The following is a 26,460-nucleotide window of genomic DNA, read 5'->3' on the forward strand; positions in this document are numbered from 1 at the left end:
ACGTCACTGTTTTCAGCATTGTCTCTTCGTTACCATTGTCACTGGACCGGCTTCTTTACTCTTTTCCCTTTGTGTATTCACGACAAAGTGTCATTAATTTATCATTAGTTGATCCATTTCCGGAGAACGTTGCACATTCTCTGCTTTCTAAAGATAGAACAAGCTCAGTATGACAAGCGAGACTTTCGGATTATAAAACATTTGTGATCGTTTCATCGCGATAAGTATAACGACAGTACGTTCGTCATGCCTGCAAAATATTTCACAATCCGCTTTCCCAATTTTAACTTTCCGAAAATACCATGAAAGAAATGCTCGTCTTAATAAGCACTAGAATTTCAGTCCTCGCTAGTAATCGTCATTCACAACTGGAGTAGAAATTTTGCGGATGAAGCTGAACTTCAATGAGAACACCCGAGGTTACTCTCAATTCCTCTTGCTGGAATTGATGAGATACTTGCAACAGTGCGTGAGTAGATGCTTTTCGCCGGTGACGTCGTGCTGAGCGGTGGGTGAGACCGTAGATTCTCTGGTGTAGACGTCTAGACCGTACTGACCCTCTTCGGGGAAACTTATGGAGAAGGTGACTACGTCGTCGTCGGCGATAGAATGCGTCACGTACTTGGACAGGCGCTTCTCCTCAATCCCGTTCTTGTGCAGGGTCGCCATGAAGTCCGTCAACGGCCTCGACATGCGGAATTGAATCTCCAGCTCGCGCCCGGCGAACACCAGAGCTTCCTAAAATCAATAGATTGTGCGATTGAACCGCCCGCCTGACAGGTTTTGATAAAATCGGAAGATTCCTTTTTCTTGGCCAATCTTTCTTGACTTTTCTTTTTTTTTCACCTTAGTACTTCCATACGTGAGAGAAAAGAGCGGAAAGGAAATTTATTCTTGTGGAACTGATTGTGGACCGAAGCATGACAAAACTTTTGAAACATATAACAAGTTACATGCTATACTCGATAGACTTGAAAAGTTTATTATATTTTACATAGCACTAGAATCAGTTTAATTTTTTTGAAAAAAAAAGAACATGCAATAAAATAGTTTTCTTTTTATTTACATTAACAGTAAGTAATTATTAATTATTTAAAATTATAATGTTAAAATTTTAAAACATTATTACACAATTAGTATTTTGATTCAACTATCATGTGGATATGTTAAGGAAGTCTGTATATACATACTTTTAAATCACTTTTTATAATATATATCAATCGATTTTTGCCCTTAATTATATAATAAAATTAATTTTATAATAATGAACGAACCAATTTGATTAATTAACGTACCTGATGAGTGATGGGTATAAGACCAAATAATCTGGTAGCTTTGGTGGGACCCCATTCGCCACTGGCGCAATCTGGCAATGGTACCATCACCGTCTGCAATTCTTCACATGCGATTTTGAATTTGCAGACGCTTTTGAATTTCATCGGTTCACCGGTCAAGTATTCCTTCGGCGTTACCGCATTGGCGAATATGTCCAAAAGAAAGGATCCGGAACACGGCGCGTGAACTCGAAACGCGACTATATTTCCCACAACCGACTAAAAAATTTCAAATTTGTGAAATTTATTTAAGTATTGATCCGCACTGCGTTATTTTCTTATCTACACATACACACACACACGCACACGCACACACACGTTTTAAGAATTATATAAATTAAAATTAATTTTTTTCTGTCTCTTTTTAGTTTTTAGTTTTTGAGTTAAGCATTTAAGTCTTAAAATAGGCTATTAAAGAGTAACATATGAATTATTTTATATAACTTTCATGATATTTTATAATCAAAGCAATGCGATTCAAGTGGCTTGACATAAATCATCATGACATTAATACAGAGACTACAGACTATTAATTTACCTGCATGACAAAACGCTTGAGCGACACACCGTCGTAACCATCGCCATCGTTATCATAAAACTTGAGATTGTAATGAAAGATAAGGGATGATTGCATATGTGCTGGCATCGCTATCCTCACGGTCGCAGCACCAGTGGAATCCGTATACATAACGGCATTTGTATTCGTATCCGGAAAGTAAAGGCCATACCTGTGCACGCAGAATTTATCCGAACGGTATTTTCTTCCGTGCAACTTATGGTCATTGTTAATGGACCAATCTCATCACGCTTGCGAGAGATAGTTTAATTGCGTCTTCTAACGGTCTTTAAACGCGCTTCAATGGACAGAAGATTTAATTTATTAAGACGTGATACGCTCGAAGTTGTTATTACCTTTGCTTAAGGACTTCGCACTAATTATATGAGAAATTAAATCTTGTGATTGAAATGAGGTGGTTTTCATTTTTATGTTGTAACTTATAATGTGGTGAATAACAAATGTTATATACACATTGCTTAAATAATGAATAATTCTTAAGTTACGCATCCAAAGTGATTAATTGCGAACACAAGTCTTACTTTTGATACGGCAATCCATTATTTGAATCATGTGTGTATACATCTTTGTTCATCATATTATAAGCTACGTATGTGAAAACCACCTCATTTCACTGAGATCCAATTTCCCACGTAATTAGTGCAAGGTCCTTTAAAGCGATGTGAAATTAATGGCAGTATATAAATTGCATGGAGTTGAACAGTGCATTTCGCGTGAAAAATGAATCATGAACGTTACAATTAATCTGCGTAGATCCAGCTTTCTCTCTTATTCCTCGTATATTCCGCAAAAAAAAAAAAAAAAAAAAAAAAACCAGGAATGTTGCCTTACCTGAAGAATAAAGACCGTACGAAAGGCAATTCCTCAAAATCCTTCAGTGAAATCGGTTGTTTAAGCAACTGCCACTCCTCTTGCAGAGGAAAGAATTCGTATATGAATTCTCGCGGATCCGTCAGGAAGTAATGGTCGTCGTACTCGTACCTAAGTGAAATGTCTTCGTGATCACATCGATCGTTTTATTTGCACACGCAAACGCTGCATTCACGATACCACCGATAACTTTGGTATGTCATTACCTGAGGCTGTCGTTCTTAGCTTTCGCTTGACCGGGACGGGGAACCTCTTTGGCATTGACGAGATGTCGTGCTCCCCAATTACACTGGACGAACCGCCATGCACCTGCCACATACACGGCGTTCCAGCTGTTCCGGAATCGGTTGTCCTCGAAACAAACGCCCGGTTGGTATCCCGCCGATTTGCTGTAACCCTTGATGACCACGCAGTGCAAACCCGCATAACTGTATTCAATGTTATTAACGATTTAAATACCATTAATTGAGACGAATGAAACATATGAATATCAAACGTTTCGATAATTCTTAATCCCTCTATATATTCTACATTATATGCATTTTAATCTCGCGTTTCTATATATCGCTATCAGAATGGAATTAGTAGTTATAACAATATAATAAAAATAAAAAGTTTATATACATCAGCTATTATCATGTATTATTACTCTTTAATATTTTAGATTTTTTTATTTATGGAAAAAATAATCTGCATTTATTAAATTCATTATTATTATTTTTATAAAAACAAAATTACGCAAACTCTTTTTTCAAATTTAAAAAGCATGATTTATTTCACTAAATTTATATGTTCGAGGTAACATGAATAATTGCATATGTAAATTTTGCGAAGTAGAGTTTTCACTGTGTATCTTTATAGAAATTGTTTATATAAGATATATATACACGGAGAGAATTTTTTCTTACAATTTACCCTGCAAATATGTAGTAGATAGTCATGGGACAACATTGTATTTCGAAGAATTTTATGTAAATCTCTCTTATTCACTAATAAAACTACACAATAAAATATATAAATTAAGTTTGATTAATTTTACTGAAGTGCATGGTAAAAATCTTTAGCATTGTATTGTATCACTACTTCCAAATTTTCAGGATAAATTTTGAGAGAAAATTCTTTTCGTGTATATCGTCTATTTTTTATAATATTATCGTTAGCATGCGGTTACCTGCACAAACGTTTGAATAGAACGTGATAACTTTCCGTGCCGTGTTTGATGCCCCTCAACAGACCCATGGGAGTGTCACCCCGTAAGTTTTCATCAAATTGCATAGTGTTCAGATTTTTCACGGTGATCCATCGGAATATTGTCCTCGCCTTTTCTATATCCGATCCGCATCTGCTCACCAACTGTCGCACTAAGTCGGTGAACGTTTTCTGATCTTCTTGGGCTACCTAAGAACAACACAAGATAATGTAAATCACTTAGTATGAATGAATCTTATAAAAGCGACGTTAAGAATACAGTGTTTGGCTTGGTCGCTTATGCATACAATCCAATATGAATAACATCTTCAGAAATTACATGTAAGAAAGGAAGTAAAAACATTAATGTCGGATATATTTTAAGATGACAAAAAGAAATTTCTCGAGTTTAAGTCCATTTAAATAAAACGCACGTTAAACTATAAATAAAACGTTATAATGCAAAAAGATGATAGTGCTCTTAGAATACTTGCGATAAACTGTATACCGTAAAATCTTGTTCCGGCGACAAGGAAGATGATTCGCGAGAGGAAGCTAGCGCTGAAAGAATTCCGCGGTGAGGTCTTACCGAAATAGCTATCTGATCCATGTCGGCGAACTCTAGGGGATCATTGTAGATATGGTACTTGGCGAGGGCTGGTGGCTGCGGGGGTGGCGCGCGCGATGGATAAGGCGGAGGCGGCGCTTCCTGAGTATAACCGTCTCCTTCGTCAAGGTATAAACTCTCCTGCAGCATGTATTCGCTTCTCGCCTCATTGATCAGCTCCAGCATCTCCGAGCTCTGTTTCTCCACCAGCGCGGCGGTTGCCGCCCTATAAATTGATCAGGAGTAACGAGGAGCTTTTGTGTTGAGCGCGAAAATCCGGCTTCCCGGTTCGCGAGCGCCAATGCACGCGAGCTTGTTTATCGTCCGGAAGAAAAAAGGAACCAAAAAGAATATAAAGCTGAAGCTACCGCGGCTCGTAAACGTGTTGCACGCGTAACTCTCCCTCGTGTTCTTTCGTAAAATGCATGAAATCGATATTCGTAATCTCTTTTGAAATTGTCGACTGTTATAATATATCATGCAATAAATAACGTACAAATTACGAATTATTGTACGTATAAAGTATAAGAATATATGAAAAATTACATCGACTATACATACACATATATGTTTGAAAAATTCCTAGATAAAATTTTTTTTAAATCAACGAATTCAGATATTAACTTTTATTTATATCAGACTTCTACACAGATTTTGTTTTTCTTTTTGATACACGCGATAGAACGACGTACAATTATTATGAAAGCTTACAATATCCTTCTTTGTGAATCGTTTTTAGCTTACGTTTTCGATCTTGGATCGCTCAGATAACATTAAAAAATTTCTCTTCTAAATACAATTGTATCTTAGGTAATAAAAAGAAGCTTGCCGGTGCCAATTTAGGTGAATACAAAGAATGGTGGACCACTGCGATTTTTTGTTTGGTCAAAAATTACGAGATTGTCCTGGTTTTGTATAGAAACACTCGTATATCCCTATTGTGTAGAAGATATCATTTTCTAATCGTGCCTGATGTGTCTCAATTATTTCGGAAGTTGTTTCAAAACTCTAAATAAAACGAATTCACAATTTGTCTAGAGGCACAAATTTACACAACAATGCATGTTTCACACAAAGCCAGGATTATCGCAGTTTTTTGCTAAACAACTGCAGATATAGTAATCCAACCCATATTCATCTGGCAAACTTCTTTTCATTTCTCAATATAAAATTGCGCTTGAAAAGGAAGTTTTTTGAAAATAGCGATTGAAAACGGAATGCGTCAGCTAAAGATAATTCTAAAAGAGAAGTATTATACACGGAAAAAAATGATTTGCTGAGATATCAAATAATTTAACAAAATTGTTCTCGTGTAGTTTTCAATCATTGTAGCATTCTATTGTGTGTATCGAGAAGAAAGAGGATTATGTAGAAGCTTGATATGAATTAGTGCTGATATTTGAATTCATGGATTTTTAGAATTTTTGTTTCAGGACTTCTCAAACATGCTATATATACAGAGACATCCAATTAGTTAGACAAATTTTCAACTTTTTTCAATTTTATCGTATTTGTATCTCACAACGAATTTATTACAGATACTGAAATTGTATCTGTAATAAATCCGTTATCAAATGTTTACTGTATCAAGTATACCAGATATTTCTGTTATCCTTTACGCTCAATAATTACTTTTTTGTTCAATGAAATAATGAATGAGCCGTGATGTAAGTATTATTTCTTTGATCTAAATGCGAGTTGTAGGTATCGTATTAATTACATAATAAATACCGTTCATGCTCCAGCATCTTGCGCGTGAGACTTTCCTTCTTCTTGTCTCTACGTAGAGTCATGTTCTTCTCCAGGTCCTCCTTCTCTTGCTGAAATTGTTGGGTTCGAACTCTTCCGCCTTTTTCCCGTTCCCATCTCGCCGACAGTTGCTCCAGTTCCTTCTCCCACTCATCCTTTTCAAACCATGCGTAATGTGTTTAATTTTTACTAACATATATTATTTCCAATCTTACTGTATATATTATTTGTAATTAACAATGTATTAAAAAATTAGTTTGTAAAAATTAATTTGTAAAATGCAAATTGCATTACTTTTGTCACAATCCCCCGCTTTAATCATTACTTACTCGGAATTCCTCGCGAATTCGTCGATCCTCTTCCTCACGATGATGCGCAAACTTTCGGTATAAATCATCTTCTTCTTTTCGGTGTTTCATCTCGAGACGCGTCTGTTCATCGCGATCCTAACGCAGTAAAAATGAAATATTAAGACTTTAATTCTTCATATCTGTACTTAATTTCTACTTGACAACGGTAATGAAAACATTATAAAATATTGCCGTCTATAGCTCTAATATACTTGTATAGCTTTAATATACTTTCTAAATTCTTTGGAGTGGAATCTCACTTTAAAGAGTGAAAATTGAGCCAGTTTTGCAAAAGAGTGACTCACTTTTCAATCTTTAAGAGTGAGATTTTATTATTTAAAGTGAATTCACTCTAAAAGTTTTAGAGAGTAGGCATTTTATAATTTTATTGTGTAACGATGTTTTAAAAAATACTCATTGATATACGATAAATATATAATCTCTTATAATTTAAATATATTTATTATTCAAATATATTTATATAAAGTATTTTGTAAAAATTTAAATTATATTTATATTATATTATGTAAAAATTATATGAAGTATCACATTTCGAACACTCGCGGCGCACTGTTCTCGGTAATGTTAAAAACTTGTAATTTTAAAAGGCTAATATACATGATCAGCATGTTACTAATTAAGGATTAAAATGTCGTTATGTGCCAGGAAGTATTCCGCTAGTCGTAAGAAGATGGGATTCGCGGATATAGTCGGATGCAATGAAACGTTTCTTAAAACGCCTGCAGCTCTGGCCTTAGAGGTAGGTATTCCACTTTTTGTATAATTTACTTTCACGTCGCGTTTCTGCTTTCATTCGCTTCCAAGAGGGTCTCTTCGAGGGAGCGACAACTCGCAGTTGGTCGACAAAAGTGAACTAATCCTCTTCCGGTGTATTTTTTCAAAAATGTTACGAGTTGCGCTCCGCGATTCTTTCCGCTCTCGTTGTAGTCCGGAAATATTAATGCAATGAAAATATGAGTAAGGGAAATGTTACTACTAAGGCAGACAAATATGTTCTTTTGAAGTTGTGCGCGACGGGATTTCTTCAATGTCGTTTCAATTTGATTTAAGAGAGAAAGGAAGAAAAAAAGGGAGTTAGTAACGGTTTACCACATATAAAAAATTGAAATCCATCTCAAAGAAAATTGGTATGCTTTATGAAATCTGTCGTAACAGATTTGTTTTGGAGTAGAGTAACCCATTATATAATTTTTCTTTGGTACTTAGAACGCTAACGAAATCTACGTCGTATTTATATCATAATGACGCATACCTGATTTGAATAAACGCAATTAAGCTTAATGAGAAGGCAGAAAAAGAAAAATTTTTGCATACTTAAACATTGTATTCTCGTTCAAAATGTAATTTTAACATACACATACCTTTACTGGTAACCTTTACTGGTAACAAATTCAATGCTACCTACATGGGAAAATATACTAATGCAGCGCAAAATATAAGAAATAAATGTATAAGACTTCCAAGCATACATGTTGGCAACCTGCTCGCGACATCTTTCAGATGACCAGTAAAACTCGAGGTTTCAGCCTGACGTAATTCAAGGCTGTTTTTCTTTAATCGTGTTTTAGGCTTTCCACCGAGAGTCACGTTATGCTAGAAGCAGATAGAAGTCCACGCCTACGTAACGTAATATTCTAAGTTTTTAACCGTGCGTGAGGATGCAAAGGTGAGGTTTTCTGCAGAGACAATTTGACTCGTTGTTTTGTTTGCCGTTTAGAGCGTATTCCCGGAAATAGGACAACGGCCTTTAATGGATTAATTTTCCCTAAGCGTTTACGCGCGAAGGCGCGTGAGAGACGACGGCCGGGGTACACACGCGCTATCCCCACTAGCTCTTTACGCGGCCCTGGCAACGATTCTCTAATTAGCCATCAAGTGCAGAAGTACCGCAAGCGGAAATAATTCTGCTTCCCGCCCCCGTTCTCCGCCGTCCGTCCTCTCGCCTCTTGCAGACGTAAAGCAAACCTTCCCTCGCGTGCAAGCGGCGCGGTAGCGGCGGTACATCCCAGCCCGACCGGCGCGCGGCGGTTTCGCGTACGGAGGAGGAAATAAGATGACGGTGTACACGCGTTCTTCCGTGGTAACGATTTGAATAATCATGAACGACAGCTACGTGCGTCGGCACCGAGCCGCAGCATTGTTCTCGCATCCCAAGGAAAACGCGCGCGACAAGCGGAGGAGTTAATTCGCTCCGAAAGACCTTTACGTGTGCTTCGGTGCGTCGTACTTTCATCGATCAAATATTATTTAATTCACAGTAACGTAATATCATATATTTCAAGATTACGTTTACGTTAGAATATTTATATATTGTTTACGTCAGTTTACACGAATTTTTGTTCACATTAGACAATACTAGGAAATTGTTATAAATTGGATAATGCTACGGTAGGAAGTGATTAAGTTTTATAATTATTCATATTTGAGACGCGCGATAGAACAAATAAAAAAATATATAAATAAGATAGAAATTCTGAATATAAAATAAGATTTCAATTTTCAAAGTTTAAGTTTTATTTTTTTTCTGTTTGATACTCTTTAGTATCTTTCGCGCAATGAGAAGGTTATCAAGCCTCGGACCTCGACAATTGGATGAAAAAAAATTTTATCTCATTTAGAATTGTACCACTTTACCCTAGGCTAGGTAGATTTAATCCTTCAGATATTTAACCTTTATCTCTTTATAGCAACTTCTAATTTTTTATATTGAATATTCATTGAATTTTGTATTATCATCGAGAAACCTTTAGGTTCTCCGAACTTTCCTCTCGATTCTTTTTAAAAAATTATAATGCAAGTGTCCACTTTAAATTGAGAAGTGCAACGCACATACATGGTACTATTCCCTGCTCATTCTACACCAGTTTTAATCGTGTAGTTCTTATTTGCTTGACTCGCGACGGAGGCTGACATATCGGAGTAATTGCGGTCGTTCGATCACAGTCACGCGCAGCGATCTGTCACGTGTCCCCGTCACGTTCCTCGAGATTCTCGGGGCTGTTTCACCAATTAAACATAATGGCGATGGTCGCGATGCCGGTGCGAAGAGGCTCATTCGCCACGTCACGTATTTGACTCGGAAGAATTATCTGATCATCGACAGCATGTGTGTGTGTGTGTGTGTGTGTGTGTGTGTGGGAGGGCAGGATGCTTAGATCGTTCAGCTATGTCGTCGGTAGCATGAGAACGTAGGAGGATCCTCCGCGATATACAGCGATACGGAACAAATGCCGGATAAATCACGCCCGTTGATTATTCCGCCGCGGGAGAAAAATCGTGATTGTCTCGTAGCGCAGTTAACTATCGCGCTCGTATTGTGATCGCGCGATCGTCATAAATTTTCGTAGGACGATGGAAAGGACGCAGGAAATCGCTGTGACACGATCTTATTGGCCGATGCCCACGTCGTTTTCGTTCGTGTAAACGCCATACATAGACCGGCCGGTGTCTAACTACATAAATAAGGATCGGTCGATCGATCGGCGACGGCGGCAATCTGAACGCGCGAAAGCGCATTGGGAGAAAACGCGCGGCCGATAGTGGAGCGACTAGCGGCTCGGCCTTATTACTCCGGCCGGCGCGGCGCGCGGATGGGAAAAGCGGTAATCTCATTTTCATGTGAAGTCCGTTCTCTCGCGACGGTTCGCCGCATTCCTACACCGCGCCAGTTGGACGATTATTCGCGTATGGAAGTCACGCAGCGACGGTATGTATGCCGGATCGCGATCGGAAATTCGGAAATCCGCGACCGGAGGTTTCGCGGTTTTGCCAAGCCAAAGCCCAGAAATGTTGAAATTCAGTCATATGCGACTTGCATCTCCGATTGTCTCTTGTATTTAATTAATTGACTATTTAATTGAGTATTTAATTAATTGACGAGGCAATGTATTTCCTTCTTTAGCGTATTAAGATAATTTGTTGATATAACGTGTGATTATTACACAGATTTATTAATGCTACCATCTGCGCGATTCAGTTTTTTCCAATTAAAAAGTGCAATAATTTAAACAAAATATGATCAAGATTCCCTATAATCAAAAAACAATAAGAAAATACGGGCAGAGGGAATAGGCGCTGTAAATCGTACGATATTTCAAAAAGAGATCTTTTTTGTTTTACATGAAAAATTTATTACAAAATTCAAAAGTGTAATAAAAAAGTGAATGCCGTAATTGCAGGAAAGTACGATATTTTATATTAATTTAATAATGTCTCAAGTTTATCAGTTGTTTAATTTAAATGTCTTTCTATTGTTTAATATAGTCCATTGTAAATAATTAGATTGTTTTCGTAAGCATCATTTAAAATTCTTTAGGAACAAAGTCTAGAAAAAATACACAACATAATTTAAACCATAGTTTAATTGATATCTGTACAAATTAGCCAAGAGAAATCAGTCGCTGGCAACTTTAGTGCCGAACGTAGATCTTGCAAGAAAATCAGAAGAACCGCATCCGCATGCCATTGATCTGGATTTTATTACTACGGAAGTAGCTGGCAGCCTATTGTGCGTATTTTCGCTCATGCACACAATGCATCTCCTTCTTCCCCTTTGCCCCTGTTTTCAGGAAGAAGCTAATAATACCAGCGGGCGGCATATGCGCGCAAAAAGTCAATTATCACGGTCGCCATTGTTCGCTTTTCTACGCGCTCCGAAATTATCATTGCTAATTCGCATTATTAATTAACGATTATTTTCGCAGACCTCGCCGCGGGGTGCCCGCCGTTGGTGCTTCTCGCCGCGCGGAGCGAATGCGACTGCTGCATCCGCTCGGCGCGGCGCAACAATCTCCGCGCGATATCGCCGTGTCTCCGCTCCGAAGATGCTGACTCGTGATCTCCGTGGAGGAGAACGGTTTTCCGGTTCTTCAGGAAATTGCGTGTTTACAACAGCATGTTAGACGCAATCGCTTAGCTAGCTCGCGGCATACCACGCGCGTGTCGGAATAGTAACACTCTCGTCCTTATACGGCGACGACCATGACGAGAGCGATTACATCAACCGCGGCCGATCGGCCGACCGATCGATCGACCGACCGACCGACCGACCGACCGACCGACCAGTGACTCACCAGATAATAATCGATGGGTTTCTCGCGGGCCTTGCTGTAGCCCTTCTGTAGCTCGGTCTGCTTGAGCGCATGGGCGATGTGCAGAGCGCTCGCGTCGAACCTGCCATACTGATAGCTGCCGTCCCCCGAATAATTGTGATTGTATGGCGAGGAGGCGCCGCCGGTACCGCCGTGGATGCCATCGCGCTGGGACGAGTTGGCCGGCGGCGAGCCGTGCCCGTTCAGGTGCCTGGCATAATTAGGCGAGTCTACATTATCGTAACTGCAACAGAAGCGTGCACACGGGTCTTCAGGGGATTGCGAGGGTTCACCGGGTACAGGACCGCTCGGTGAGGTCCCCACTACGGGGATCGAAAAGCGATAACACGTTAACTCTTCCACATTACCGAGAGTAATGAGATTAGTCCCAGGGCGACCCCCTCGTCGTGTCCCGATCTCTCGAATAAATTACCTTCATTGCCGTAATAGTGTATATAAGACTAACATATGAAATGTTAAGAAAAATAATGTTACTTAATAGAGAAATTGATTAAAACGAATGAAAATGTACTACTTACTTATCAAAAGAGTAGAAGTAAGTACATTTTTGCTGCTCGAAAAGAACGATTGTGCTGATCTAAAAATTTAACTAAATGCAGATCTGAAAATAATTTTGTTGGACCATCGAAATAATTATGTAAAAATCCTAAGCATGATGAGCAAAAAGTTTTGACATTCTGGCAACCAGTTTGGATGTCCTATATAATTTCACGCGATTTTATATAATTTTGATGATATCCAATAAAGTTATGTTCAAATCTACCTAGCTTTTTACTTCAGCAAAACTGTTCTTTTCGTGCAGAAAACCAAACTGTTTGAAAAAAATTCCTTCAAGCTCCACCGTGAATTAGAACATTTGAACTCGAAGAATCTCTGATTTTAAATTCTTGAATAAAAAAATAGATTTGATTGCAAAAAAAAACCGCTGAAAAATTCTATTAATCTTTTAATATAAACTGTCACATCGGATCTGTTAGTTTTTGAAGCAAAGATTCTTTATGTGTGTATTCTAAGTTAGTAGACGAAAAATTTCCAAGACAGCAATTTTCATGCAAGCCGTATTAGTTGTTGTGCAAGTTAATCCGCGATATTGCATAGTTTCAAACTTCAGAAATTCTTCCTACGATCAACTTTCTTTTCTTGGATATTGTAGAAGTAAGAATTTCGTGTACAATGCACGTACGTGCTGCATAAGGATTAAGAATCGCCGCGAGCGACGTTAGTGTCGGATGATAACGGAATAAAAGCGAACACTTGGAGGTAACGTGGTGTCCTTGATACCGCGAACGTCGCTCGTTACACGATGATGCCGGCAAAGAATCCAGGTCGATGGATTACGTTAACCCACATATCCGCAACAATCGCTACTTCAACTCCTCCCCCTCGCGCGGTGCTTGACCTATAATTCCGGATAACTGCTATAATACGCGTAATAGACGCAATTACTGCGACGCGAATCGTATTGCAATTAGCGTCGTGGTTAAACACAACGAGTTGCAATAAATAAAAATCTCCACCACAGGCGCGATAGCCTGCGCTTGTGAGAATTTAGTGTATCGCTTAAATGAATGTGTTACACCTCTCTCACTCTGTCTGCTGGGGTTTATTCACTTGCGCGAATGAAACCCACTCCTCTTTCCTCTCCTTTCCTCCTTCCCCTCGATCTATCTTTTATTGCACTCGTCCTCTCTCATTGTGATTATCAAGCTATGCAGGCTCGCGAGAGGTGGGTACAAGAAACTATCGTATTCGCCAAACGATCGGATCAGTAATCGCCTATTAAACGAGCCCCAAAGAGGATTTCTAAGGAGCTTTTTTAAAGAATGTGGAAAGTAGAACGTGAAATAATCGTAACAATTTTTCAACTTAAGAAAATGGATTCAAAAGATTGCAAAGAAACTTGTCGATAGAAAATCAAACATCGAATCTATTAGTTTAGTTTTTAAGGTAAAAATTTTCTGTATTTTATGTTAACCGATGAAAATTAAATTAGATAAAAAAATATATATCTTTCCGCGTATGCCGATTTATTATGACTTATGAGTAACGAGATATTAGATGAAGAAGAAATTGTGGTATTTTTAGTAAATTTATACTTTACGAAATTGTTTTATATAAAATTATTGATTAAAAATATTTAGATATGGTATAGCATGTTTAATACTGCTTTCAAAATTAAGAACAAATTTGATATTTTAGATGACTTTAAAATTATTCATGCTTTTATAATTTTAGAGGTCTTATCTTTTACCATGCTTTACAAGAATTTTGCTAGCAAGTAAGATAATTGCTTGACGTAAGCAATTTCGCGAAAATTATTCAAGAATTATCCATCTCTTGGGTGATTAAATAATCGACATATTGATAAATACGTAATTGGAGAACCTATAGAAAATATGTAAATATAATAAAATAAAATAATAAAAAAGTTGGAAAGTTAAGTAACAAGAACGCGAAGGAAAGCTCCATCGGCAAGAAACTTATCGTATGCATGTAGGCGCAAACGTGCGACTTTTGCGAAGCGGTGGCCATAAAAAGGCCACACAAAACGTACATTGCATTGAAAACGTACGTTGCATTGAAAGATGTTAAAGCAGGCAACAGACGGACGAGCGATTGAAATAACTCCAAGTAGTCCTGACAATATGCGCCCGTGACAGCTTTTAATGCGAATGTATGCACGTTGAGCATGCGTTTCTAGCAGGAACTAGATTGCAATAATAACGTGCGGATACGGTGGTTACGTGAGACGATATGGACAGTGCGCTTCTTGCAATATCGCGATATTTACCTAATCAAATCTCACGATCATGATTTCTTAATATAAAGCTGACACACTGAGATCAGATTCATTTTTCTGATAGCGCAAATGTAATCCTGTTGAAAGTTATTCTCGTCAGAACACAGATCTCTTTCCTGTTTAGAAAATATTTCCCTTATTACAAGTACGTAAAGGATTTCTTGATCCTATATTGACATACTAGCTTCATATTGACTCTGCTTGCTTTGTAAACATGTAGAATTTAGTCCTTCGAGAGAGTTTCTCATAGTAACAAGATACTAAACTAAATACTCCAGTTTCACGTCACGTTTAAATGGAAATTATTAATTTTCCTTTTTTCATCTAGATTCTGATTGTTTTTCTGTTGATTTCGTTAGAGAGAATCCTTAAAAGTGTATAGTAGTTTTGTAGAATCCACTAAAACTTCTAGTCAACTTCTCTCATATGATCGCTTAAAACGATCTTTGTGCAAAGGAGCTTAAAACTCGCTTATCAGCATTCAGGTTAAAGGCCAAGTGGCATTTGTACACAAAACTGTCGACTATTCGAACTTTATTCCAGACTTTGCCGGATTAAGGCCAAAATAGTCTTATTGCATAACGGTGGAGTGAGGCATCTGATATAGAAAAGAAGACTGTGAGATGATATATATTCAAAGAATGGATTTTTACGTATGACTAACAATTTTCGCGAAATTGTGTGTCACATTTCAATTATGTCTTCCTTGCTGGCAAAATTCACGTAAATATGAAGCGTGGCAAAAGATGAGACCTCTTCAAAACTGTAAATGCATGAATAATATTAAAATCATCTGTAACATCAAATTTGCCACTAATTTCAAAGGAACATTTAAACATGCTATATATGGAGATAATTTTTTCTTACAGTTTATCTTGAAAATATGATAGTCATGTGACAACATTGTATTTCGAAGAATTTTAATGTAAAGTTCTCTCATTCATTAACAAAACGATAAAGTATAAAGTAAGATTAATTTCACTGAAGTGCATGGTAAAAATCTTCAAAATATTGTATTGTACTACAACTATCACATTTTGATAATAAATTTTAAAAGAAAATTCTCTCCGTGTACCAATGTCTAAATATTTAATAAATAATAATAAGGCTCTGTAAGTATAAAACAATATATGTCGGAGTCGAAACGTTTGTTTGTCATTTTGTAATAATTATATGAATTTTACGATTGAATTTAAATGAAAGTTTGTTACTACATCACTGGCTCTCTTTGCCCTTCTTTTACACATAGTCTAAATATTTCCTGTTAATAATTTCATATCGGACGATTTCGTAAAGTATAATTTTCCACTAATTGAATTGCAGATTTAAAATAAAGAATTACCAAGGCCATGAATAAACGAAGCGTGACAATTATACATGTACGTATTTTCCGCGAAACTCGATTTCAAGACATCGAGCTATTATTTCCACTAGCGTTCGATCTCGATCGGCAGCAAATGGAAAGTGGAGAAATTAGAATTTACTCCGTAAATTCTACGGAGCGTGCCCTCGGCGCGTCCTTAGCGTCAAAGTGCTATTAAATTAAATGTTTTGTGTTGTTTACGTTTGTGTTTTTCGCACAAAGGAAAGCTTAGCGAGAAAAGATACAAGGACCATGAAACATAAAACTGAGAGCGGTGGCCGACACTTCCTCGCGAGATTACCTTTGCTAATCGACGAAATTAGAATACACAGTGACGCGCGTAAGAAGCGATGGCACGTGTTACAAAGTATCGCATTGTTCTTTAATATAGGAAATTGAGGTGAAGAGCCTAGCTTCGCGCCTATTTACGATTCAAATGAGCTCGGCTGAGAGCGTTACGTATTTAAATCTATGCAGCATTCTACAAACTCGAATGACTCGCGAGAGTATTATTTGCCGAAAGAAAACAGATACGTTCACAAAGGGGCGTTTAAAGAGCCATTACACTACGATTTGTTATCATAGGATAACGCCAAAATTATTTCTAACATTCTCCGAAGAGAATAGCTCTTGTATATACAGTTATTACATTTTACCAAGGCCATGTCGATAACGGTACTGAAGAAAAACATGCATGGGCTTCGTTTTGAGCTTATTAAAAAATTTAATTTCGTTAATGCAAGTGGAATATTCTAAGCGTCTCTTCCGCCGTTTATTTATTGACTTTTTTCGTGAGTTGAGCCATGTATATGAAAAGAGAGATATTATATTCCAGCCATAACTTAACGCAACATGTAAAAGCTAAGATAAGACAGACGCGATATATAAATGCAAATGCATTAAATTTCTGTCTGTGTGTTACGATAAATTTTTAATTATTCGAGGTTAGATTCGGGAGAAACGAGCTTGAGATAAAATTTTACACGCAATGTTACGCGTGCGAAACAGAAATTGAAAAGATCGCGATATATTACGGGTTTCATAAATATCTTTTTTAACATTTGATATTATACTGTGTGTATAATTGTGTATGTGTTGGATTTACGTTAAAGACAGATAACCAAATCCCGTGCGTACAAATTGAAAATACAGATTGTTAAAGATCAATCATAGAAAAGGAAGTTAATTAATAGAAAAAGAAGTACAGCCACTCACCAAGGTGGATAAACGCCGCGCGGCGACGCGCCTCCTGCCCTGATCTGCTCATTAACATAGCCGCTTCTAGGTACATTAAGGGCGCTCCTGATGCCCACGCTAGATCCATCTAGAGTCCCGGGTCCGGGTTTGGGCACGTGACTGCTGCAGTACACCTCTTTGTCATTGATCGTGTGCTGATTGTTGTAGTAGGTCTTCAGGGTGAGCTTGGTACCGCAGATTGCGCACTTGAAGCAGCCAGCGTGGAAAAACGTGAAGTCCTTCAAGGGACCCACCCTGTCGACCTGGTAAACGGTCTGAGCGCATCTCAGACACGTGCTCTCGTAAAAGTTCGGTCGATACATGATATCCGGCTCGAAGGACCGCTTTGGCGAACCCAGTATATCCTTCTTCTCTCACCGGAATCCTCCGGCTCCTCGTCCTGATCACCGCTCGCTGCAGTCTTGTACGGTGCAGTGTTTCGCTCTCGATCCGTGCGACCTTGGAAATTAAAGGCCTCGATCAGGGAATAGAGAAATTACCTCTCACCGCCAGGATAAATACAAGGCGACGCCGGCGAGACGAATAACTGGGCATTACAGGCTGTTTAGAGATCGGCACATGACTCGCGTAGCATAACCGTACATTTCTAATTTCTCTTTGATTTTTTTTTTTTTTTTTTTTTCAAAGAAAATGTCGCAATCGATCTAGTCTCGATTTCTAATCACGGAATTTGTTGTGCGAATGTGAAATTGAATTAATTAATCATGCGTTAAGTGAATCTGTTACGTTAATGCATGTTTCTACTGTAGTTTAATTTTAATCTTATTTTAATTCTTTATCTTTTTCTCGTTTTAAAAATTAAAATGGAAAAAGATGAAAAATAAGTTGAACTGAGATTAAAATTAATCTATATTGATAGAAAGTGCTGTAAGAATTATGATATGTTTAAAGAAGAAAATATATACAGATGTAATTGTTTTTGTCTCATTATACCGAACAGGTATAACTGTATTGAAATAGATAGATAAATGTATTAAAACGAGAGGATTTTTACTTAATTAATTTGAGTGGAAATAACGGACGAATATCAGGTTTTACGAAGATGCATTTAATTTCTATGTTTCTTACATATTATCTGCACTTTGTTATTTGATACTTTTGTACTTTCAATTTAGAAATGTTTAAGTAAAATCGCTACTATGTGTTTAATAATCTCTTTCGTACACCGGATATGAATACGCGATATACCGAAGGTGGGAATCAAACACACGTGAAGGAATTATACGCAATAATTAGTTTGCAACTGTTAATTACGCCAGCAGACTTCTCAGCGTTCGTAACACGCGAATGTAGCTTGCTTTACGCTCCAATTCGACAATAGCGAGTTTTCTTCCCGGCGAGCCCGAATTGCACACCGTTATCGCGTGCGGCTGCTTTATCGTGGAATTTCTAATTCTATCAGTGCTCCTTCGTATTGGATGCGTTGCCAAGCACATCGAGGGTTTTGAAAGATAATATCCGTAATAAGATCTGAAAATGAAGGTATACGGGGCGAGCCTGTGAATCGCCGACACTTTCCTGTAAAATTTTGCAACGAAGCATTGCCAATACTTCATGAAGTGGGCGACTAAAGAAGCAATTGCAACATGTTTAATGACAGCGAATATGGCTACGGTAACGTCGGCGAGATTTTCCCACGTATCGTTCAGCTGCGAGCATTTAATAGAATTTCTACAAGTCTCAACATTAATATACATCTACGAATCTGTTAATCTTATCATCTTAGTTATTTCTTTCTCATATATTAAATTGATAATTATATGTTATTGAATGCGCTAACACAGTTGCACAAAAATCTAAAGCCGTAAATACAACGATAAATCTAAATACTGAAAGTTAAATAAATATTACAGTATCATACTCCAGTCGACATTCTCTGCTTTATAGAAAAATAATTTATTATCGATACGTAAAATTATTTCTTTTTCAATTTATTTGCTTGTGAAACTAGTTCTCAGTTGACAATCTTTTGTGAAACCGAGTTACGGAAAAACACAGTGTAGCTACCTAAATTGACTGAACGCACTACTTCTTGCATCTATCTGACCGCAATGCTTTCTAAATTCTTATAATACCGCCATCATAGCGACCAGCAATCAAATAACTATCATTTAGGATTGAGATTTTACAGACACTAAATTATTTCTCAACTTTCCCTCGCTGCTGAATAACATTTTGAATAAACATTTAGATAAGTAACGATGAGGTAAAGTTACTTAATTCATATATTTTTGCATAAACATTCTTCTTTTTTATATAATATCTTTACATAACCATTCTTCTTTTTTATATAATATTTTTTTATATATTTTTTATATAATAGAAAATGAATAAATTTACGCATCGTAAAATAAAATTAATAAGGAAGTATATTGTGCACTCTGCTGTAAAAGAAATATTACAACAAAAAATCCAATCTCTACCTTAAGTATCAAAAATAACAATTTAATCGGCTATTAGAAATTGTAATTGACTTTGCAGAACCGCTCACAGAATGCTCATGGCAAATTCTTCGTATAGACGGTAGGAACAATAGCACTTGCAACATGTTATTAGCAACGCATTCATGAAACGCGACACGTGCCTAATCTCTGGTTCTCCTTTTCCTCTCATGAAATAAGGTTTTCCACAGCCAATTGGCGAGGTCATCGCTCCCGTTTTTTACTTTCTAACGAAGCTTTTGCCACGATTAAATCAAATGTGTGCGGTAAAAGCAATCGCGATCCCGGTGATGACGTACCAATGGAACATATTGGAAGGTTCCTCTTTTCGAAGAGTGAGTACGAGACCCACGTCGCCATATCGGGAGAAAGCATTTTGTATGTACGTCGCCGTGCGTATCACGGCCCTCGCATCGCGAGAGTATGAGCTAATTCTTTGTAAATGAGGCCATGGTGTGTATGACCTGTTCTCGGATAGTTCGTTGACTCTCGGCAAAATCCTGTGCACCGTCGTAAAAAATTTGTTTATGATCACGCTGGACTTATTTTTATATTTAACTCATATTGCACAGGTCATTCCAGCAATATTGCATCAACATTGCAACTTTCCAGTAATATTGTAATAATATTGAAAATGTTGCAGCAATGTTGTTGCAAACTTCTATGCTGCATGTTCAAGGAAATTGTTACAGCATTTTTCACATATGAAAAACTCAAATTTTCCGTGAAAGTAGAGATGAAATCTAGTACGAGCGTACGTTTAATTTGGCGATATCAAATCGTTTGCGGTTTTTGTGTATGTTCGAAGTTTAGAGATCACTTTGTCTGCGACGCAAGATGAAATTTTACGATTGTCTGAAAATGATATATTTCTATAAAATTATGTATTTCCATGTAAAATTGATCGTTGAATGAGAAAACAATCAAATTAAAGCGATTGGAGTAGAGCAAAATGATGAAAAAATGCATTTTTAATCGAAAATTGCTTAAATTTTTCTTTTTTTTTCGGCCTTTCTATGATTTTCTTTGTGAATATTAATGAGAAAATGTATTTTGCATGACTTCATTTAAAAGCAATATTTGTTACTGGTTTTTCAAAATAAAGGAAATTAAATTTAAAGTTATTAAAGTTAAGTTAAATTTTAAAGTTCAAAAATTTATTAATTGAATCTTATTTCCGCGTGTTTCCATGCGAGCATAGCACGATAATAGTAATTATGCAATCTCCGGCACGTACCATAAATTCGGTACATAAGACATAACAAAATAATCTCCAAAACCTTCCACAAAGCTTTTCAATATATATTACGCGAATATTTTGGCGGCGTATATTTCACCATTTTCCTTTATTTCTATTTTAATTTTATCATTTTCTCATTCAGCGACTAATTTTGTATGAAAATACATGATTTTTAGACAATTGTAAAATTTTATTTTGCACCATGGCCGAAATAACCTGTTCAAATGTTCATAAAACTTCAAACGCGCATAAAAAATGCAAATGATTTGATATCGCCAAATTAAACGCACGCTGGTATTAGATTTCATCTCTACTTTCACGAAAAATTTGAATTTTCCATGTATGAAAAAAAATTTATTTGCAGTGTTATTAGTGATATTAATTAGCAATGATTCATTTAGACTCTAAACGAAAATTTTTGTACAATTTGTACAATTTTTTGATATTATAAGGATTGGTATTATGAAGTTTTAAATTGTAGATAAAAACTTTCTCTATTAATCACCTTAAGGTGGAGCCACCTCACTTGCATTCTGTACTTCAAATAGGATGAATTTTAAAACTTACAATTAGATGAAATTTTCACAGCTGTAGTTAAGGGTTAAGATATGTATGAAAAATGTGTACATGTGTATAAAGTGTACTACACGCACATACTAATCTATTAAAATTTGTAATCATTACACTGAGAAAAAATATTTGAACCAGAACTTTCTGATAAAATAATCAGAATTTCGATTATCACAATTAGAATTTAGTAGATTTAACCAGAAAGTTCTGGTTCTCATCCATTTTCAATCAGATTTCCAATTAATCCAACGAGACATTTTTCTCGTTGTGCAATTTCGTCGTACACTTGGAAATCGACTCTGGATTCGTACTTCGCAATTTCCTTTCGCATCTTCTCTGTTTTCGAATATCGGATTCTCATTTTGTCAGATACTCGATGCGGTCGTTATCGTATATGCGGCTCGAACTATGTCGCTCGAACTTTGTCGACGAGCTAATGTTTATGCTTGCTACCATCCCGTTGTACATAATCCAGCTAGTCGGTAACTGGCCTCGGCGATGGAACTAATAATGCGTAATATTGATTATGACGCAACTGTGCCCGATAGTGTCTTGCATCGAGTTATCCGCGATACTTACGGTTGCCGCGCACAGGTGTAAGTCCTGTTATTCGCTAATAGAATATGATAAATCGACCCTATCATAATTCCCCCGCTCGTCTCGTGCAATTTTTGACACGTCGCCGCGCAAGAGCTACGTTTCAATCGGAACGATAATTTTTGTAATGGAATGCTGTACGATTAATGCCCGTATCTCTGCCCGAGCGAGCGTGCTCGCTTCTGTAACGGAAATCCTTAACTCGTCTCATTAAGTCGCACATTTTACTCCGTGTTCGGCGCACTTTGGCGAAGTACGGAAATCGTAAAATTCCCATCAATTTCGCCGCCACGAGCGACTTTTGCACGAGCGATCGCAAGTATGGAGGATGACTCTTCGAAGCCTCGAGTTAGATGACGTGTGGGAGTCTGTCGAAGTAACGTTTAAGTGAACGGTATTAAAGAGAACGCGTTTAATCTTGGAAAAATTGACAAATATTCCGGAACAAGGTCGTTCTTCAACTACTTCGAGAATTTCAAGTCTACGTTCCATTTACTTTCCGTTTTGGCTCCTGCAGCGATCAACGGCAGTCGGTGTTTTGCGTACACCGAGAACAGTGACTCTCCGAATGGAATGCGTACCGAGGCGGTACGATTATGGCGAATTGCATAACTCCGAAGCGAGGAACGGACCGCCATCGATGGGATGGTCGCGTAATGGCGCGTTGCTCCTTTATAAATTATGCGATCTTCCGACCGAGAGAGCGATGCGTCATTTATCGCGGCGCTCGTTACAAAAAGCCCGATGGCGTAATCGCACCTACACGTACCCACGCAATCGTGATTCTTGAGGCTTCCTCGTTACCGATAAAATCCGCTTCGGTACGACGAGTCCGAGATCCGGAGTTCGGAGTCGACGACGAGATGGGATCCGAAAGCGGCGGATTTTAGAAAAGTATAAGGAAGAAAGCGAGACGCGCGCCGGAACTTTATATAGCGTGACGTAAAAAAAATTCTTTTTATTATTTTATTTATGACATTCCTCGCTTCGTTTATTGTGCGATAATGCCCATTCGAATGCTCGTGTCCCCATTTTGGCCCACCTTCTTCTAGGCATTTTATGCGCGAGCCGCACGCACGCGTCTCGCGCTGCTGTGTCACGCACGCTGTGAGACACGAGAAACTTTATTATGAGGTAAATCGCGGGGAATGCGGCCGCGACTCTCGTTTCGGACATATACGCGCGGAACGTTGTCTCGCGAAAACGACGCGATAACGGAACGCGTCGTTTTCGCGCAAATGAGGAAAGAAATATCGTAGCGTTTAATTGACAGATTCATATCAATTTTTTTAAGCAATACTCAAATTTTATAATATAACACAAGTTTCTAGATATTGCTGTTAAATTCGTATATAATGTCCAATTATATGCCCAATTTCAATTATTTTTTATCATTTGTATAAATCGCCACTGCTATTCAATATATCGTTAATTTGACTAAAACAACGGAGTTAAACAGCTCGACTTAAGAAAATGTATTAAATTTGAGTCTTAAATTTCTTTTATTATTTACTAATTGCATACGTTAATACGAACGATGTTTACTTTGGAACTAATCACAGAAATGGATTGATTTACATTTTAACATGAAAATTAAAAATAACGAAATGTTATTTAATTTAAGGGATTAGGTTTAAGGGATTACCATTGCTCTTTCGATATCTAGTGTATTATGCAAAATTCTTATCATATCTGTAAATATGTAGTATGAAGAAATTTTCCGTAAAGAAACTCATGAAAACGATGTTGTCAGTTGTATAGTTTTAATATCCATTTCTACCAATGTAGGTTAACTTTAATCTCGGTTTAACTTACTTTTTATCTTCTTCTATTTCTAAGAATTAGAAAAAGCTTAAGAATGAATTCACCTGAGATTAAAGTGTATCTACATTTGTAGAAATAGGCTTATGTGGCGTAACTAATGTAGGATTAGATAAAAGAAGTACATTGATTATCATCTTTCATGGTTGGGATATTAAAAATATTAATTCTATTAATATTTATTAACTTAATTGAACTAATAAATCATTTAAATCATTTAAATTGTGTAAAATTCGACAGTTGTTTGTAAGAAGTCTTTCATATTCTTTTCCAATTGATTTTCAATGTAAGGAATGTATCCAATTCTACGAATTTTAATCTTTCAGTTTGTGGAAAATTATTATTATTATATATAGTTATTATTATTATAGTTATTCGGAAAACATTCGCGAAATTTGATGTGACAGCGATGCTTTGATCTGGAATATTTTGAGCTCGCAGCGCGAATAAATATCAATACGTTCATTCGTGCATGACGTATCCATGCACGTGTCCTAATTTTGGTTCCACGATACTCTCGCGACAGGTTTCATACCAGCCATCGACGCTGAATATTGATTAATTACTCAAATTTAGTGAATAATGTCTAGAGAAATTTCTCCATTATTCACGAAGATCTACAGGTAGGCTCGACTTTCTTAATCCATGAAATCGTTTAAATATTGGTAGATTATCTAAATGTCCGTGCCATCATGAGAAGTGCCATCGTTCTAGAATTGATATACCATCATCAAAAGGCAGACGACTATTAATCACACAGATCATTTAGCCAATCACGAATACTAATGATACTCCTCACACTCATACACAGTAAATTTCTACATGGTCATTTGTCGAAAATCACAGAAGCGTGGAACGATAATTCCGCTCCGATAAAAGTGGAGCGACTCTTGCTTCTTAAAAACGCGAATACATTAACTTATCCTCGAGCGGCGATACGTACGTCCTCATAATCCTCACTTCAGCGTCATTCACGAGCAGTCTCGATGACTTCCGTGACTGCTAGGCATGTCTCCTTCTCTCGAGTCGTCTCTGGTCCTTGGTGTATCGCCTTGGGTGCGACTGCTTTGCAGCCAGGTGGAAGATCGCAGGTAATGACGAGCCTCGAGCACTACGTAACGATCACGCGCGCGATATCACTCACGGTCCCCCTCGGTTTACCGATTATTTCCGTACCGTGCATCGAAATCACCAAGCGAGCGCCTCGCTCCGTTTCGCGAGCCCCGCGCGCGCGCGCGCGCGCGACGCGGACGAGGAGGAACACGAGGAGGGAAACGACGAAGAGGAGCGAGTCAAGCGGACCCACCGATCGAGTCCACCTGTTCACCAGCGGTATATCGCTGCGATATATCGATCGCTACTTGTCAACGAGACGCCTCACGATCAGAAAGAATCCCGAGATTCCGTCAAACTCGCCTCGTGGATATCACCGTGTACTCTCAGGTGTACTCCTCCACGAGTACTACTCTCGCGCAATTACACGCACGACAGCCACTTTCGACCTTCCAGCGCGGCGCGTACGTCTTGGGTGACACGGTTTCGGGTGTCCGCCACCTGGAATGAGGTCTCGACACTAAGCCAGGCAGCCTCGCGAGTCAGATCGGATCTGAATATCGCCACCTGCCTCCGTCGGCGTTCCAGGAAGGTCTGAGGTGAGAGGAACAGCCATTTTGAAGCACCAACGACGGATCGGCTCAGGTGGCGCTACAGTTGGAGAACCAACCTGCGTCCTACCTGCGTTTTACCTGCGTAACGGTCACTCTCCCGTGTGCACTCACCTGGCGAGGACCTGGGACTATCGTTTACGATGATATACTACGACCAGATGTGCTCAGAATACATTCGTTCTCTTTTTTCTCTTCAAAAAATAGAAATAAAAATTTTTATTAAGATCTTGTAGAGCTAGAAAACCATTATCTGCCCGAAGAATTTTATTTAATTAATTACATCGTTTCTCTCTGGAGGAGAGTTCCGGAAGAATTAGTAGTCCATAAAGTTTATTACGATTTCTGATCGTATCAGTATTGAATGCGGTCGCGACTATAAAAGATCTTCTAATTATAGATAAAAATATGTTAAAACATATAAAAAGTATATCGTTTATAGTTTCATGCAAATGATATTATAATATACTAAGAATAACTGTATAATTTATTTGCTGTACGTTATCTCATAATTATGCCACAACTGCACGTGTAATGACTTAATGTAGTGACTTAGCACGACGATCCGACAGATGTTGCACAACAAATATATAGCTATAAGGACCGGTCACGTATATAGATAATGAAGCTGCTAATAGAATTATGGATAGAGCGAGTTTATTAACGCAACTGAATTTATGGATCGTGAATTTTTGTAAAGGTCGCTGTTTTGCATCGAGTGTCATACATTAAAAGTGTTTCTTGTATCACTCGCTTTCTCGGAGTCACCATTTCTAGGCAGAAAGTACAAGATCGGTGCGGGGATAAAAGTGCGTGTGCGCGCCCACATGGGCGCGTGAATGTCGCGTGGGAAGTGATTTACTGAAAAAGAAAAGGAGAGAGAGAGAGAGAGAGAGAGAG

At 37.8% G+C, this 26,460-nt stretch overlaps 1 protein-coding gene across 2 annotated transcripts; it reads right to left on the bottom strand.

Annotated features, from left to right (window-relative positions):
• Window positions 1–108: 108 nt before the first annotated feature.
• LOC108755376 (hillarin) lies at window positions 109–25,521 on the bottom strand. 2 transcript variants are annotated; one of them, XM_018498317.1, is made up of 12 exons: window positions 24,840–25,521; window positions 17,186–17,665; window positions 11,769–11,997; window positions 6,655–6,771; window positions 6,308–6,480; window positions 4,559–4,802; window positions 3,953–4,179; window positions 2,988–3,209; window positions 2,743–2,892; window positions 1,873–2,062; window positions 1,296–1,553; window positions 109–738 (listed from the first exon to the last, which is right to left on the bottom strand). In XM_018498317.1, exons 2-12 carry the CDS (start codon window positions 17,527–17,529, stop codon window positions 427–429), a joined length of 2,466 nt encoding a protein of 821 aa, XP_018353819.1. In that variant the 5' UTR covers window positions 17,530–17,665; window positions 24,840–25,521; the 3' UTR covers window positions 109–426. The 2 variants fall into 2 exon arrangements, with proteins under 2 accessions (XP_018353819.1, XP_018353818.1); XM_018498316.1 differs by having other exon boundaries at window positions 11,769–12,030.
• Between the last annotated feature and the right edge of the window lie 939 nt (window positions 25,522–26,460).

This window comes from Trachymyrmex septentrionalis, unplaced genomic scaffold (assembly GCF_001594115.1).
Source record: "Trachymyrmex septentrionalis isolate Tsep2-gDNA-1 unplaced genomic scaffold, Tsep1.0 scaffold87, whole genome shotgun sequence".
Taxonomy (NCBI): domain Eukaryota; kingdom Metazoa; phylum Arthropoda; class Insecta; order Hymenoptera; family Formicidae; genus Trachymyrmex; species Trachymyrmex septentrionalis.

Excerpts from the sequence above, each read along its gene's own strand:
- LOC108755376 (XM_018498316.1), bottom strand. The coding sequence starts at position 17,529 with ATGTATCGACCGAACTTTTACGAGAGCACGTGTCTGAGATGCGCTCAG. Across the intron at positions 4,180-4,558 it reads TGGATCAGATAGCTATTTCG|GTAGCCCAAGAAGATCAGAA; the intron begins GTAAGACCTCAC and ends TGTTGTTCTTAG. Across the intron at positions 2,063-2,742 it reads GTACGGTCTTTATTCTTCAG|GTATGGCCTTTACTTTCCGG; the intron begins GTAAGGCAACAT and ends CTGCGTGCACAG.